We start from the raw sequence: 17,887 nt of genomic DNA on the forward strand, positions 1-17,887 counted from the left end.
GGACGGCAGCTAATTAGCAGTATTTTTAGACTGTGAAGGGGGTCTGGCGATTTTCAAAAGGGGCATAAGCAGAGCACCAAAAAGGCAGAAGCATTTTTGACCAAACTGCAACTGCATCTTTCTTAACTATATGTTTTGTAGGCAGTGGGGTAGTTACTACATATGTGTCATATATTCATGTGTATATGACACATACATATATCCACATATATGTTTTTGAATTATGTGTCACTATTCTATTTTGTAATATCTTTAGACAAAACCAAGTAAGAAAGTATATAATAATAATACTACAATTTTACAACGTATATGATTTTTCTATGAATAATTCATAATGATATGGGAGTACGGTGCAAAATATAGCAAATAGCACTGACAAATGATACAAAGTAATTACAGAATTGAACTAAGTCACATGGATAATATATGAACAGTGCAGAATCTTCTAGAAATTCCATGTATTTGGGGCAGCACACCCACAGCAATGTACACAAACCCTTAATATTTCCCTCATGCTGAAAGCTCATTCCTCTTGTGTGTTCAGTGTAAAATAACATAAAGTTTGTGTATGTATGTCAACATCATTTTATTAAAAGAAAAGTGTTCCCTTGAAAAAAGTTATCTTGATTTTAAAGCATGCGTTTTCATTTCTAGACTTCATCTAGTCGTCTATGATGTGCCTATGATGAGCTTTGATCTCATTCGTGATTTCTTTTTGTCCAGCCTCTGACCCCGCCTGCCTTGATTGCCTCAACAGCCTCAGAGTGGTGGGAATGCAAAATGTATATAAAGTTATAAAATGACAGTGGAGGCAGTGAGAGCAAAAGAAGAGTAGATGTAAAGACAGAAAGGAATAGAGAACATACAAAAAAGGGTGCGAGATAGCTGTCTTTACTCCCATTTTGCATTTTCAGGGCTTTCAATTCTAGTCCCGCTTAACAAATTAGCAGCAAGGTGTGGATGGTTTCTGCAAAGGCCATGGCAACAGTGTTACTAGGCAAGAGTGGATTTCCTCCAAGCTGTCAGATAATGGAGACCGCGTGAGGCCAGATGGGATTAGAAAGCATCGTCCTGCTGGTGATCATGGCATAACAAATTAGAAATCTGCTGCCACTGAGAGACGCTACCTCTAAAGTGGAGAGTGCTCCAAGTAATGGTGACTAACAGGTTTTGAATTGAACATGTACATTACATGTCCTCAAACTAATATTGAGTCTGGGGAATGAACGCATTTTCAAAACATTAAATTAACCATCTGAATAATTGATTCATCCAGTGATGGGAAACCTTAACTGTCCAGTCACCATCATCCACAATGCCAGACTTTATTCTCAGATTTCTTATTGTGATCTCATCCATAGTTTCAGTTTTGACAAACTGCAGCAGCTAAAACGCACTCAAGTGGGAAGGCCATGGCATATGAATCACATTATTTCCATACTCATCAAATCATTCAGTGACCCATCTTGCCCTTAAAACATCTGCATTTGTTACTTGTCTCCACTAATTTAGTCCCATGTTTGTGGCTCTAGGGATGGCAATGTCATCCTTGTTCAGTAAGTCCACCACTTTGGTCCAGACTGAAATATCTCAACAACTATCGGATAGATATCCGATTTGGTAAAGATATCCAGAGGATGGATCCTCATGATTTCTTTATTCTCTTTAAGCGCCAGCAGCAAGTGGCCTTAAATAATACGATGTCCATGTTATGGAAATAGGAAACTAAATTTAATAAAATATATCAGAATAAAATATATGCTGAACTAGCGGCCCGGCTGAAAGGGCTCTTGACTGAGCTAGGTTTTGCTTGTGCTACTTTTAAGTAAATTAAAGACCATGGTAAACTGCTCATCTGACTCTTTAATTGCTGTGCTGCCACTATTTTGTTTGTCCTCTGTGCAATCCTGTTACACTGGTGGAGAATATGGGCATGAGGACCCTAGTGGTGGCAGTCAAACCATGGAGAATATTTTGAGAGAGTTGGTTTGCATTTCCACTGAACAGCATACCCTGATTCAAAAACCCTGGCAGCAGAACTCCCTTCTCCATGCAGAGGTCCAAAAGTGCATGGCAGCAACTCCTCCAGCACTAAGGGAAGGAAACATGCAGCCGAATCTAAGTCGCTTTACTCCCAAAATGACAGAGATATAAAGGCCTACTTGACAGCCTTCGAGCGCACAGCTAAGAGGGAAAGCTGGCCAAACGGTTTATGTGCAGATCTTGTAGATCCTTTCCTCTTTGGTCCGGCACAGCAGGCATAACTAGACCTCCATACTGACCAGTAATAGGAATACATTGTCTTGAAGAGGTAAATCCTTGCAAAGTACGGCTAAAGTTAACCCCATTTGTAAAGCAATTACTCGGGCGACATTCCATTTCAGACAATTTGGAATCCTCAAGGAAATGCTGATGGACCAGGGCACCCTCTTCCTGTCCAAAGTAATAAAAGACCTCTGTCTACCATCCACAAACTGATGGGTTGGTTAAGCATTTCCATCATGAAGAAGGTTGTTGATGATGCAGGCTCACATAAAGTGGCCAGTGGTGAGGGAGCACATGTCTCAAGCCCAATAAGTAAAAAAGGCGAGTGTATAATATTGGTGCCCAACCTGGGGACAAAGTGCTGGTCCTAGTCCCCATCACAAACTCCTTGCATTCTCCAAAGGACCCTACAAGGTAGCAGATAAGTTAGGTCCAGTCAGCTACAAGGTATGCCATCCTGGTCTCCGTGATACGCTCCTGTGTTGTGCTTCCCCTGTGCTGCAACAATCAACGCTGCATGCGTTGATTGTGCACCTTCCGCCAAAAAAAATTCCTCGTTTGTGTAAACATTCCTGGCAATAAACAGTTTCTGATTCTGATTCTGATTTCGGTCTGCATGGAGCCCCAGCCACATTCCAGAGACTGATTTACCTTCTGGACATGATCCTAAAGCCGCATTGTGAGTATGGAGCTGTTTATCTAGACGATATGGATATTCACAGTGATTCCTGGGACAACCATTCCATAAGTCAGCCAACCACAAAATGTGCAAGCTTGGTCTAGAAGAAGTCGGATATCTGGGCTAAACAATGTGAGGCCACGAGACGGAAAGGTCCAGGCAAACCAGGACTGGCCACGCCGATCCACAAAGGCTTAGGTAAAGACATTCTTTGGTCTGACTATGGTCACTTCATCCCAAAGTTCTCTGCTGTAGCCTCTCGCCTCACAGACTTAAAAAGTGGACGGAAGAAGCTGAACAGGCCTTGCAGGGCCCTCAGTACACAGCCGGTGTTGATGACCCCAGACTTCAGCCGGGAGATGATTGTTCAGAAAGATGCATAAAATATGTCCATAAAACTTCAAAACATTTCTCATGAGGTGTAAGCGATGGTCTAGAATATACTGAGAAATGTATAACTTATCCGAGTAAATCTTTACAAATCAAAGTGTCACTGACATTACTGAAAAACAGCAACACTTTGATTTGTTGATTTCTTCCTGTAGTACTTATTGATTTATTGTTGATCGTGCCTTATTTTCAGGTTACCTCCAGAGACATGGATACCTTCATGGATGAGGATTTGAGTGTGGCCGGTAACTCCAGCCATGAAACAGGACGAGAAAGACTAGAAAGCACCAGAAGCCAAGGACTCAACCACAGTGACCCCCTGGACATTTTTATAGGCATAGAGCTTCTTCTACGTTTCAAACCTCTCTTCCTGCCTCTCTACTGCCTCATAGTGGTTGTGGCTGGTGTTGGAAACTCCTTCCTATTGGCTTGCATCTTGTCTGACAAGAAACTTCACAATGCCACCAACTTTTTCATCAGTAACTTAGCAGCTGGAGACTTACTGATGTGTTTGAGTTGTGTTCCACTGACTGTGTCTTATGCCTTTGACAGCCATGGCTGGGCTTTTGGGAGACCTCTCTGCTACCTGGTCCCCTTGCTGCAATGTGCCACAGTGTTCGTGTCAGTGCTTTCACTCACTGCCATTGCTGTGGATCGCTACGTTGTTGTAGGTATGGGAGATACAATTATGTGTATTCTCATGAGAAGTATTTTTATTAAACCAACTATTTATTTGTAGGATCTGAAAATGTCTTTCTCTGGAACCATATGGCATTTTATACATAAACTATGGTTGACAGCAATGCATGTTGATTACTCGCCCTCAGATGGGCGAGTAATCTAACATCATTAAAACATAGAACATTTTCACCAGGATTATTTTTCTACAAATAAAAGATTATGCCATCAGAATAATTTGAAAATGCTATAATTCTAGAATAAATAAACGGCACAAACAAACAATTGGCTTAAATGTGTGGAACAATATCTTACTTTTGTTTTTATATCTATATGCTATTTTTTTCTTCTTTTTGTTCCAGCTCACCCAGTACGGACGAGGATCTCTGGGTGGGGTTGTGGTGCAGTGACTCTGGGTGTCTGGCTGTTATCTTTGGCCCTGGCTGCACCTCAGTCTCTTTACACACGCTATTTGGACCTACGACCTAATGGGATCGACCTAGTCGTGTGTGAGGAATTCTGGCCACATAGTGGAAATCTGCGGCTGCTCTACTCCTGCCTCACACTCGTAGCCTCCTATATGATCCCGCTGCTGTCGGTGAGCATATCCTACTGTGCCATCACTGTCAGCCTAAAACGCTATTCAGTACCTGGGGAGCCATCCAACAGTCAGCAGCGCTGGAACCAAAGGAGGAAGAAGACCTTCACTCTGCTGGTAGCCTCCGTGCTGGCTTTCGCCCTGTGTTGGCTGCCCCTGCAGGTGAGTCTTAGATCCTAAACTCAACTAAGCTCAATTATCATTCTCCTGTTACATAGAAATTGAGGAAGATCTTTATTTGGAAGTTAAGCTTGGCAGGGAGATCAGTTTTTCATTCTTCTGTAGGTATCTGCTAGCAAATCATAAACTCAACAGCAGTGAAGAGAGTGAAGCTTTAACTGTCCATATGATGATAGAATCTTCCACATCATTAACTACAGAACCTCATCATCAGGTACATCATGTCCACAAAACTAGCATTACATCCACAATGAGGCATGCAGAAGCCAAACGGATTAGGATTTCAACATCATTTTAATGGAATAATTTCAAATTGCAGTATGGATGCAGTAGAGTCACAAGAGTTAGCAGCGTCACATTTCACAGGGTCTGACAGGGATTCCTTTAAGTTATCAAAGTGAGAAAGAGTAAATTATCTAGTTATAAAGCCTGACATGGAGTGTAAGTCTAAGTGTAATTACACATTTAGTAAGCCATTTTCAAAAATGACATTAAGTTGAATGTATTTTAAGAATTGGTCATTTAAATATTCTATGCAATTAAATACAGCTAGGGCTGTAACATAAGTGTTCCCATGCCACTTTGTAGGTGCTGAACCTGTTGCTGGACCTGGACCCGGACTTTCACATTATAGGGAAGCGTTACATAAACGTTTTACAAGTCTGCTGTCATTTAGTGGCTATGAGCTCTGCATGTTACAACCCATTCATCTATGCCTCACTGCACAGCAAGGTGCGCATGCACCTGAACCGTTACCTATGTCCTTGCCGCAATAGTCAGAGGGGGATGGTGGAGAGGGCGATGGTGGAGAGGCCAACGTCCAGGAGTTGATTTCAGACCATGTTCCTATGATACAACTGCTGTCGAAGCTCCTCACACCAGAGACTCGTCATAAACCACAAGCTAACACCTGCACCCATAACACTGATTAAATGTCTGACGTGTCCAGGAGAAAATAAGGCAACTGCATCAAATCTATTTCAACCAAAGCTGCTGTTGTATAGTGTAACCAGAGGCAGTGCTTAATAAGGCCATTTTTGACAAACTGTCAAAGAAGCAGATCCAGACCAGGCTGTAGTTTAGTACGATGGTGAAGGAGATTAAGCAATCCACCGGGATCCCTGTGTTTTTCTTGGACAGCAGAGCTGCTGGCATAGACACTAAGCAGATACTGCAGCTTTAAAAAGGACAGCAGGGGCATAAACACATGGGGTTCTGTAGCAGACATAAGGTAAGACCAGGGGTGGTATACTTTTTGCAAGGCATGGTTATACTTACAACAGTAAACACTTGACTTCAGGGAGCTGAACTCAATGAACTTTTCTCACAAAACATGAATTACAGACCAAGAAGAGGACATATGTGTTTGTTTTATTTTGGTACTAAATGTCTGTGCTTTGATACCAGTTGTGTATCTCTTGTATTGCATATCACTTTCATTATATCAGTGTTATCATTTTGAAATACACATTACCTCATATATTTGGTGTCGTTATGTATTAATTGTTCTCTGTGGTTTGGCTCCACTGTCTAACTTTGTGTGTCACCTAGATAGATAGATACGTTTGTGTTTGTACATGCATATGTAGTGTGCACAATTTGTGTGCTCTGCAGCTCTGGAAGATGAAATCTGAAACTTAAATGTCACCATCAGACTTGTAAAACTGAATCAATACCAAAATAATAAATGATTTACCTGTTGAACAAACTCCCAGTGCATTGGCTCTGTCTGGAAATGTAGACTGACACAATGATCAACTTCATATTCAGAGCATTAACAATAAAGTGACCTATAAAGTATAATTCATGCTTTATTTAGGCTTTCTTTCTTTGTCAATGCCTATCAAGTCGACTTTTTATCATGCCTCATGTAAAAAGACGGATCAAAGAACTGGCTAATGTGAGGTAAATTACATTTAAGTGTCATCAATTCGGTATATAGTTATTCAGAGTTCCACAGCTTTCATTATTATTGCTGCTTATGATTCATTATTATGGCTGCTTATAATAAATAAAGGATGCATTTTTGTACCCACTGCAAAAAGCCAAAACACTATTTGTCAGCAAGTGAGATACTCAGTGTAGTGTTAGTGCAAGCTAATAACCCCAAGCTCCCCAGCTAATGCTGCTGATGCCAGCTGTCAATGTGGGCTACCTAGCTAACTGGCAGACTTTCTGGGCGAAACCTGATCTGATGAGTCGAGATGGCATTGATCCCACTTTGGATGGAGCGGGTCTCATTTCTGCAAATATGACCAAGTTAATTAACAGACTTAATCCATAACCCAGGGTTCAGATCAGGAAGCAGAAGCAGAGTAGTCTTACACCCTTCTCTGCACTTCCATTCGAGCAGTTACACACCCATAATTCTATAGATACTGAGTCTGTCCCACGGTCACTTCAATTAATTAAATCAAAAGTAACCAGATGAGGAGTCATACAAAATAACCTCATAAAAGTTAACACCACTATTTCAGCAGTGCAACAAAACAGGAGAATTAAATGTGGACTCCTAAATATTAGATCTCTGTCATCTAAAGCTGTATTAGTAAATGATTTAATATCAGACAATCACATTGATTTATTGTGTCTTACTGAAACCTGGCTGAGCAATGAAGAATATGTCAGCCTAAATGAATCAACTCCTCCAAGTCATATTAATACTCACATTCCTCGAGGCACCGGCCGAGTAGCAGCCATCTTTGACTCAAGCCTGTTAATAAATCCTAAACCTAAATTAAACTACAACTCATTTGAAAGCGTTGTTCTTAGTCTCTCACATCCAACCTGGAAAACATTACAGCCAATTTTATTTGTTATACTGTACCGGCCACCAGGTCCATATTCAGAATTTTTAGCAGAATTTTCAGAGTTTCTATCAAGTTTAGTCCTTAAATCTGACAAGGTTATTATTGTAGGAGATTTTAATATTCATGTGGATGTTGATAATGATTGCCTTAGTGCTGCATTTATCTAATTGTTGCACTCGATTAGCTTCTGTCAGAGAGTACAGAAACCCACTCACTGCTTTGGCCACACCCTCGACCTTGTTCTTACATATGGCATTGACATTGAGCATTTGGAGGTCTTCCAACAGATCCCTCTTCTGTCATACCATTACCTCATAACTTTTGAGTTTATACTTCCGGAGTAAACACCGTTAGTCAAAAGTTTCTACACCAGATGTCTAACTGACAGTGCTGTAGCTAAATTTAAAGAAGCGATTCCTTCTGCATTTGATTCAATATCACGTCTTAATGTGGCGGAGGACTCCTGTACGAACTTTAGTCCATCCCGAATTGATCATCTTGATAGTGCTACAGGCTCACTGAGAATGACACTAGACTCGATAGCCCCACTGAAGAAAAAGACAGTGAGGCAAAGGAGATTTGCTCCCTGAACCCTCAGACCCGCGACCTAAAGCAAAAGCTTAAAAGTATATGGCATTCCACCAATTTAGAAGAATCATACTTAGTTTGACGAGACAGCCTTAAAACATATAAGAAGGCCCTCCGTAATGCCAGAGCAGCCTATTACTCATCAGTAATAGAGAAAAATGAGAACAACCCCAGGTTTCTCTTTAGCACTGTAGCCAGGCGGACAGAGAGTCACAGCTCTGTGTATTCCTATAGACCTCAGTAGTAATGACTTCATGAACTTCTTCAATGAAAAGATTCTAACTATTAGAGGCAAGATTGATGATCTCCTACCCTCAACCAGTGACGATCTGTCCTCAAGTGGAGTGGCCTTGGAAACGGCTGTGTATATTTGGATGGCTTTTCTCCCATCAACCTTGACCCTGATGAGGCTGCTTAAAGACATTTTGCCAACCTTTTGAAAACCAACCTATTTTTTAGGTTTCTGCTCAAAATTACGTACTCAAAATAAAAAGGGTGTATCTCAGCAACCACAAAGGTTATTTGAATAATGTTGATGTTATAATAAAGGCAACCCATGTGTGCTTTTGTTCAGATGTGTATAATATTAGTATATGTGTTACTGGTTAAGAGTAAATAAAGATGAAAGACAGAAAAAGTTGAATTTTCAGGTTCGCCTGGAAAAAAAAGCAATTTCAGGATGATTATCTCTTGGAAGGATGCAGAGCAAAGGTCAAAACACACTCTGATCATAGCACACTATCCTCTCTCTTGGATATTGTTAATGTGTCCTTGCTAACAGGGCATCTACCACATTTCTTCAAAGTAGCTGTAGCTCTCCTGAAGAAGCCCACTCTTAATCCAGAGGTGTTGGCTAACTACAGACCGATCTCTAACCTTCCCTTCCTCTCTAAGATCCTTGAGAAAGTAATCGAAAATCAGTTGTGTTTCTACATCAGAATAATTTATTTGAGGAGTTTCAGTCAGGATTTAGAAAACACCACAGCACAGAGACAGCACTGGTGAAAATTACAAATGACCTCCTAATTGCATCAGATAAAGGACTCATCTCCGTACTGGTATTATTAGACCTTAGTGCTGCGTTCGACACCATTGATCATGACATCCTATTACAGAGACTGGATCAGTCGATTGGCATTTCAGGTACCGCACTAAGTTGGTTTGAATCCTATTTATCAGATCGATCTCAATTTGTATTTGTAAACGATGAAGCCTCAATGACCAACAACGTGATTAATTTTATTTTAACGGGCAGAAAAAAGGGAAGAAACCTGCGGGAGAGCAACAGAGGAGGATTCCTCTCCCCAAATGGACAGAAGTACAATAGATGTCATAGGTACAGAATGAACAGCATGACTGAGTTATAACACATTCAGTGCATATGACATAAATAATTAACATAATGAGAGTAAAAGGCATGAAAAAAAAGTCCAAACTAAATACAGTTACATTTACATGGAATCATACTGTATTAAGATAAAACATTTTAGTAGCATATGAGTGTATTTTTAAAGATACAGCTGTATACTGTAAATCCTGTCTCTATATACAGATCGATAAGTCAGCAGTAAAGGCTTTAATGAAAGAGAACATGGTAAACACCTCATCTACTTGTGGGGTCATACTGGTTATTTGTCAAGTGCCTAATTGATGATGTTTCGATTATGAACTATCTCTATTCTCTCTTTTTTTACCTTTTCAGGCATTGTGGCAAATATAAGACCCTCTCTTACACACACACACACACACACAATTTACTTTGTAACTTTGTGAACGACGTTAAAAGGTGTTAAGTTAAAAATGCAGACTCTGAACTGGGCCCTGGGAAACCGTCTAACCCAGATAAAAAGCCCAGTATGAGTTGTGGTAAAAAAAAAGAAAAAGAATCTGTGAGCTCGAGGTAGTGCAGTAAAAGTTATCTTTCGTTTGGATTCACCAGGAATCCAACAGCACCGATTCCGTTATGCTTGGTGTGTGGGGAAAAGCTATCAAACAGCGCCATGGTCCCAAAGCTGAAATGTCTTCTCGAGACCAAACACCCGTCACAGAACAAAAACGGAAGTGAGAGCACAGCAAAATGTGCCGCGGCTCAAAAAAGGTTGAAAAACACTGCTTTAGAGTGTACCAGGGTTACACAATCACAACCACCTTGTATAGATGGGAAAGAAAGTGCCCTTCAACTCCAGCCGTGTTTCCACACACCAGAAGTGGCTGCTACTGAAGAACCCTTGGGAGAACAGAACCCGGGAATACAATCCAATTACAGAGCTCTGAGATGCGTGTCATTTGACCCCCCCAACGCTACACTGGGCAGGATACGAGGGAGGAAGAAAAAAAAACTAAGCAGCAATGTGGTTCTCTCAAAGGATGTCTGATTGTATGACCACGAAGGGTTGATTACGGTATATAAATATTCCTGCTACATACTCAATAACTCTGAAAATGAGGCCATGAGTTTACATGCACACACACACACACACGTATGAATACAAATGCATAGGTGCACATAGCTTACATTTCATATTAAGTTAGTATTAGACTTTGCTCTGCCATATTTCGTTAAAGCACAGTCCCCTGTCTGTGTCCTTCTTTGCCTTCTCCAGCACAGCTTCACCTCCTCCTGGACTCCATTACTGACCAACACATACAGCACGGGGTCCACCACGCAGTTCAGACTGGACAGTGCCAGAGTACATGAGAATGAAAAGTGCATGTTTTGTTCAAACTGGCAGTAAGTTCCTTGAGGTTGTACATCATTACTATTGTAGAAGACGAGTGAGCGTGTGAGCAGGAGAATGTGATACGGAGCAAAGCAAATCGAGAAGATCCCAATCACCCCAAAAGACAGCAGGCGGACCTTTCTCTTTGCCTGGGCGCTCAGGCCGGGACTCTGGCCCACGGTGGCCAGCACCCTCCAGTAGCTCACCGCCAGCACCAGCAGGGGTAGCAGGAAGCCAATGCCCACTCTGACCAGGTTGAACAAGGCAACAGGCTTCTCCATTGGGTAAGTCTCATAACAGCGGTCGTTGTTGTTTACCTCGTCATGGGCGTCAGTGAGATTGTCGTTGACCAGCACCATGATGTGCATCGCTATCACAACCACATACACCGTGGCACACTGGGCCCAGGCGTAGCGGGACGTTCTGTGGGTCTTGGAGCGGAGCGGGTAGGTGACCACCAGGCAGCGGTCCACGGAGATACAGCAGAGCAGGTAGATGCTGATGTACATGTTGGAGTAGTAGAAGAAGCCAGCCACACTGCAGGACACAACACCGAGCTCCCAGTGGTGGTCCTGCCGGTAATAATTGATCCAAAGGGGCATAGTAAGGAGGAAAAGCATGTCGGAGAGGGACAGGTTGAGCAGGAAAATTCCCAGAACATTTTGCCTCCGCACTTGTTGGCAAATGGGGCCCAGGGTCAGCACATTGAAGATCAAACCAAAAATAAAAGCCAGGATGTAAACAGACATCAGCAAGTCACTGATGGCGCTCTCCCCAATGTTAACACACACAGTGGAGTTAGCGGTTGTCGCTGTCGCTGTTGAAGTGACTGTGACGTTCATTGTCATTTTCTTTCACTTTCCTGGTTATAAATTCACCTATAAAAAAAAGAAGTTTCACGTTAAGAGTTTGACACAAGCTAACTTCTATGATACCATATAATCCATATACAGCTTGGACATTTTCCATCCCCCATCGTATTTCATGGTTCAACGAGCTCAAGAGATCAAATCATTTGGTTGTCCCGTGATGTTTCTGAATTTGAGGTAGTTTAGCTCTATAGTGTATGGTGCTTGGGCAGAGAGTTGAAGTCCCCCGTCGCCCCCACCCCCCATTGAAAGCTGAGTCATGCACCCTGACGATAACAGTTGGCGCCCACAGTACAAATAGAAACTTAGATTGCCAAAATACCCTCCTTATTGCTTCAACTGCTCAGTATGGAGAAAACATGTCATACATTTCTTTTCCAAATGTTCTCTTTTTTCTTCTCTCTCTATTTTTTTTTTTTTTACAGAAACTGAGAACATTGAGGAACTAATCTTTTGTAACAGATGAATTAGATGCTGATACCTCTGCTTCGACCCTATAGTGGTTACATCCTTTTATGTAAATGCTGCTTTTTGTTAAACTGTCTATGAATTGTTCCACTTATTGCCCTGCATGGTCTAAATCTGTGGCAGCACAGACTTCCTAAGTGAGCATTTTCATTTTAGTGCAATCAGTGCTTAATACAACTTCCGCTCTGTGGGGGAAAAAAAAAACCACAATCAGAACCAACCAGTTATTGCTAATATAAATATATCCTTATAGAGACTGACTTATGTAACAGCCATCTCCCCTGAATAAGTAATGTGACCTTTCATCATCAATTACTTTCTTCCTTGATTAACAATGTGGGTGTACGGTCAGTCCCAGTTCATTGCAAAGCTGTGGGTGTGATTCGCGGCGGACACATCTGAGATATAAATCTGTGTTGCTTCCCATAGGGAACGGACGGAAAAAAACAACTGTCCACACAGCTAAATTTCATCAGAAAATAAGTATTTATAAAGTCCCTATTCTCTCCTTTATGTAGAGTCCTTGAATAATTTAAGACAACATGTGGTTGCTATTTTTTATGTAAAAGAGAACTTATATATAAAGATTATATTCCATCAATTTCCTGCCTCTCTCTGAGATTTTAGCATTAGGAAATGAAACCTGTGTTCTGTATCTTGGAGCCTTTTCGTCTCTATCAAATATATATCTTTGATTTATGTTTCTTCTCTACCGTCTGTGTGTCTGGGCTTGGCCCCGGTGCCTTCAGGAAGCTTCTAATGTCATTAACGTCTGGGCACAGATATTCCATCCAAACTCAATAATGAAGAAGCCATTTAGAGTCAGACCATCTTAAGTGAACGATAATGTGTGGCTGCGCGGGTGTGGTAGGCTTTCTTTGTAAGTATGTATTGGTGCGTGTGTGGAAATGGGTTTGATTTAATGGATTATTCATAACATTTTTTAAATAGTGTGGGTTGAGGAACATAACTGACTGGGAATGTTTTGCTCATAAATCTGATCATCTTTTTTTCATTAAAAAAAAGTGGTAGGCTGCAGTTTAGTCATCAGTCTGGGTGCACACATCTTCCCCTCTTACTCACAATGGGCCGTGATGAGTGTGCTACTCACTAGCTTTCCTGTCTGCTTTTTACTATTAATCTGGGTTTTTGCTTTTTCCTCTGAACTACATGATTTGATCTTTTGCTGTGTTTTACATGTAAAGTATTGTGTCTGTTTTATTTCATGACATCATCCTCATGTAAGCCTACTGTACACAGCGGGTCCAAGCCAACTATGTGTTTGTTAATATTATAAACTGAACTAAGCGTGATGTTATTACATAGCTGTGTTACCAGGGAGGCTTTAAAAGATCAAAACGTCAGCCTCTTCTCTCAAAAGGGGGAATATGCCTCGTCTCCTTTTCCAAGCAAAATGGAACAATATGATTTATTTTATGTTTTATGGCTTTCTTCCCAAATACCACAGCTGTGTTTCAAAGACGGTATGCTCGAGGCTGTGACTCACACAGCCTCGAGCATACCGTCTTTCCCCTGACAACAGTCTACAGGAAGGATAATTAACATGTTCAATCTAATTTAATACCTTAAACACCCAACTTGCAGAACATGAAAAACATCTCACTTTTTTTTAATTTTCACTGTTACTGTTTTTAGTAACAGTCTCGTACAATTTCCCAACATTTCACATCCAGAACTGTAATCAATGACCTCACCTGTTGTTTTTGGTAAGACGTGCGTCTTGATTGCAAAACAAAGCTGTCCGGTGGGTGAGGACCTTTTGACACATTCCAGAGCTGCTTCTAGTTTGGCGGAGTTCAGTCCAGGAGGGTTAGAGGCCGATCTTCAGAGGAGACTCTTTAGAGCCAAGCCTCTATAGTCCCACATGGTACTCTGGAAGGATTACAGATATTGATTATTGCCAAACTACACAATAGCTACAGCTGTTTGTTTCGTTTTGCTCTGGTTGAGGTGACTTGCCGTTGACAGCCAAAGTGGAAATGTCAGCAGGGCTAGAGATGGGATGAGACAAGGTACAAAAAGGGGAAGACACATTTGCGAGGAGGGAGGTTTGGTTCTGTCCAAGTGCAGAGCAGATGTACGCTTCAGGGGTGGGGAGAAACACTAGACTGATTGACCAGACCCACTCCTGAAAGGCAGAGTGGAAAGAGTCGTCTATCACTGCATGTTAGCAATGTATTTGAGGGACATTTAAACTCTGCAGGCAGACAGCCAGATACCCTTGACTTTCACATTAATACAATTATTTTCATAGTGTAACCAGTGTAAACATCAATCATAATGATTGTTTTACTATACTTTGGAACAATTTTTCCCTCAGCGTTAATCCCCTTTGACGCAGAGTTAGAGAGATCACCTTCATTATTACTGTGTGTAAGAAAACTGAATCATTTCAGTACTAAACACATAAAAGCTTGAAGTCAGGAAGTGAGCCGAGGTTGATTTACATGTTGTGAGCTCTGTATCCGGCAGTGGTCGGAAGAGTCTGGATAACAGACACAGTTGTAGTACAACCCTGTGGCAGTGCAATATGCAAGGCTCTCTTTATGTTTGTGAAAAGAATATGTGACGGAAGCCTGCAGCCTATCTGTTAATGTGTTGGGTAAATATTTACACCAGCTGTGAATGTAGTGTATTTTCGTATAAGCAAGAATGCATAGTGTTAGGTTGTAGTGGATTTTATATATATTTGCACATGTAGATAAGAGAAGTTTATGTTTTAAATTAATACATAAAGAAAGATATGATAATTAATTTGGGATATTATGAGGAATATTCTGGAGGAATGTATTATGAAACATAAGAGAGGATCACTGTTTTATTATTCTGTTTTAATGACAAATGTAATGATTAACTGTATGATGCATGAGAATGAATGAATGTTTTATTGTTTAGACAATAGTTAAAATGGATGCCGATTGAAACCTAATGTGTTGCTTTTATTCGGAAGGCAGGATAATAGGGTTTTATTGTGAAGGGGAACTTCCTGTCCTTGACCGGAAGAGTGAGCTTTGACCTCGCCTGTTTACTAATTGGCGTAGCGAGTAGAACTGCGGCATCCTTTGAACTGACCAATGGAACTAACCTTTAGGTGTGAATTCATTTGCATGACCATACTAATAGCCGAGCATTTGTTCTGGGGACATGGTTCTACTGGTCTGGAGACTCGAGACAGCCCCGGTCTGTGGCTCCTTGGGAGCTGCACTCCGTCTGTGGAGAGTTCCTCCTTTCTGGCCCCACGATCGTGAACGCTACATGAGTATTATCTTTGCCATTAAATATTGTTAAACTTTAACTCGAATCCTGAATTTCCTGCGGCCACGGGACCCGGAGCTTTGAACACGAATCTTACAATTTGGTGACCACCGACGTGAGCTGCTGTGGCCTCGTGGCTGAGGAACTGGGCCCGCTAGATCCACGCCTTTCCACACGATGGCCAACTCATTATCGGTAAGCTTGGAACCTGTTTCATCGAATCCTGCATAGCTTAATATAGACACTTTAGCGTGTGGATTGGTGCGGAGCTTGTTGGACCAGGCTAAAACATTTAGCGTGAAAACACGACATAGAATAAGGACTAAGCTAGGTCCGTGGTGAAGATGATGCTCATTTAGTGTTTTTATGTTTGTTTTGTGTTGTACTGTTAAATGTGTGTATATCTGTTGTAAGTCGCACGAGCATATTGAACGAGACTGGTTACGCGAAGATAGTGCCGCATTGTTCCTAAAGAGTTGAAGTCCGTGAGAGCGGCCTGCCGGAGTTTATTAATTTAAACTCCCCACAGTGAGGAGTTAGTGAGCGTTACGTAGAAGCTATTCGCCATAATCTATTGTCCGCTACAAACATTTCCGCCTTAGACTCTTTAGGGACGCACATTGAATTTAACGTCCAGTAGTCCACAATAGATAAATCGTTCCGCGACGCGACTGATTAGCAGCGTGGAGGGTTCAAGTCCCCCAGCGAAGACTGGCGCAAGAATTGATATGGGCTATTGTAAGAAATAAGATAAATAAGTTACCGTGATAAACCAGTTGTTACAAACAGGTCTGTAGAGTGAAGAGAGCAAGAGCCCCACCTACCTTGGGACCGTTTGGGACAGTTTTCTATGCAGTACAGCGTGCTATTGTTGTAAATACTGTAAATATATATATATATATATTCCATAATTCGAAGAGACAAGCACAGGGAAGACAGGATAAGGGTAGAATAGAATCCCACTTATACCATTTTGAGCCCCTGATGAATAAGTAGTTAAACCTTTTTGAGAGAAGAGAGGAAAAAGGAGATCAGAGGACACAGACAAAGGGTTATAAAATAACCATTTTTTTTCCCCTGCAAGACCACATGTGGGTCACAAGTGTTTAGAATACACGTCTTTGCCAGTGAAAGCCATTCACCATCAGGTTTGACACCTAGTGGTTGAACCCCCCCCACCCCCCATGGAGTGCCCTAGGGATTAACCTTATTGGCACCATCGTGTTGAATAGTGAAAGAGGACAGTGGTAAACCACTGATGCATTATTCTTTTTGATTTAAGTATTGCCAGTTTATTACAGCAATTGATTTTCTCATTATTGCCAGTTTTTTGAATAAAAGTAATTGATTTATCGTTTGCTTTACTCATGATTGTCGGATTTTGATTAAGACATATCGTTTGATTTCTCATCATTACCGGTTTTGATTAAAAGTAATTGTTTTATCGTTTGCTTTTCTCATAATTGGCGGTTTTGGTTCTCATGCCATTTGTTTTTCATTATTGACGATTCTTTGATTAAAAGTAATTGTTTTATCGTTTGCTTTTCTCATAATTGGCAGTTTTTGTGATCATCATTTGCTTGTTTATGCTTGGCGTATTAAAAGTAATTGTTAAAAATTTGCTTAAAATAAAGTTTTTTCCCATTGATTTGGTTGAAACGCAGGAGAAGCCTGTATAAGCGTAGAACAGAGTTCCGTTTATACCAATGGGCCCCTGTTAAATAATTTGCTTATTAAAAGTACACAGGAGAAGCCTGTATAAAGTGTTGGACAGAGTCCCACTTATACTGATTGGGCCCCTAGTGATTCATTAGCATAAAATAACAATATAAAATAATAACAAGTTTTTCCCATTTTTGACAGCTGAAGGCTGTATCATTTGCTTTGTGCTTGGCTGTGTGGACTGTACGTAATCGTTGTTCCATTTGCATAAAGTAACACATTTTTCCCATTTTTGTCTAAGGAATATTGTCCAATTGCAGTGTATTACTTTTTTCCCTTCCTAACTTGAAGTCTTTTCCCAATCGCATCACACTTGCACGTTAGACACATAGTGTGAAAATATTTTATTTTTAAATTTATTCAAAAAAATTAATTTTTAATTTTTTGGATAAATTTTAATCTGAAATTTTATTTTTCCTTCTACATTTACATTTCCTTATATAAAGCCAGTCAGTACCCATTCTCGGAAAATGTCGAGCCAACTTCAATCAAGACTCAGGTCGCTTGGATTGGAGACATCCTCTATGCTGCTATGAACCTGATAGTTCAAGCCAAAAGACTGAATAAGAAGCTGAGGAAATATGTTCAGCAATGTCATACCGAGGGTTTACTTGACGTAACAACCCTGGAGGGGCCCACAGAAG

The 17,887-nt window shown here is 40.9% G+C and overlaps 2 protein-coding genes across 2 annotated transcripts; one reads left to right on the top strand and one right to left on the bottom strand.

Moving 5' to 3' along the window:
* Positions 1–3,509: 3,509 nt before the first annotated feature.
* On the top strand, positions 3,510–5,867 carry si:dkey-202l22.3 (7 transmembrane receptor domain-containing protein). Its single transcript, XM_034548754.1, has 3 exons — positions 3,510–4,005; positions 4,375–4,772; positions 5,379–5,867. The coding sequence occupies exons 1-3, from the start codon at positions 3,543–3,545 to the stop codon at positions 5,619–5,621; spliced, it is 1,104 nt and encodes a 367-aa protein (XP_034404645.1). The 5' UTR covers positions 3,510–3,542; the 3' UTR covers positions 5,622–5,867.
* Positions 5,868–9,464: 3,597 nt separating this feature from the next.
* On the bottom strand, positions 9,465–14,390 carry gpr184 (G protein-coupled receptor 184). Its single transcript, XM_034549192.1, has 2 exons — positions 13,961–14,390; positions 9,465–11,786 (listed from the first exon to the last, which is right to left on the bottom strand). The coding sequence occupies exon 2, from the start codon at positions 11,754–11,756 to the stop codon at positions 10,707–10,709; it is 1,050 nt and encodes a 349-aa protein (XP_034405083.1). The 5' UTR covers positions 11,757–11,786; positions 13,961–14,390; the 3' UTR covers positions 9,465–10,706.
* Positions 14,391–17,887: the final 3,497 nt, after the last annotated feature.

The sequence above is a fragment of the Cyclopterus lumpus genome, chromosome 13, assembly GCF_009769545.1.
Source record: "Cyclopterus lumpus isolate fCycLum1 chromosome 13, fCycLum1.pri, whole genome shotgun sequence".
Classification (NCBI taxonomy): Eukaryota; Metazoa; Chordata; class Actinopteri; order Perciformes; family Cyclopteridae; genus Cyclopterus; species Cyclopterus lumpus.

Coding starts and splice junctions, on each gene's coding strand:
- si:dkey-202l22.3 (XM_034548754.1), top strand. CDS start 3,543: ATGGATACCTTCATGGATGAGGATTTGAGTGTGGCCGGTAACTCCAGC. Junction 4,006..4,374: donor GGATCGCTACGTTGTTGTAG/GTATGGGAGATA, acceptor TTTTTGTTCCAG/CTCACCCAGTACGGACGAGG. Junction 4,773..5,378: donor TGTGTTGGCTGCCCCTGCAG/GTGAGTCTTAGA, acceptor GCCACTTTGTAG/GTGCTGAACCTGTTGCTGGA.
- gpr184 (XM_034549192.1), bottom strand. CDS start 11,756: ATGACAATGAACGTCACAGTCACTTCAACAGCGACAGCGACAACCGCT.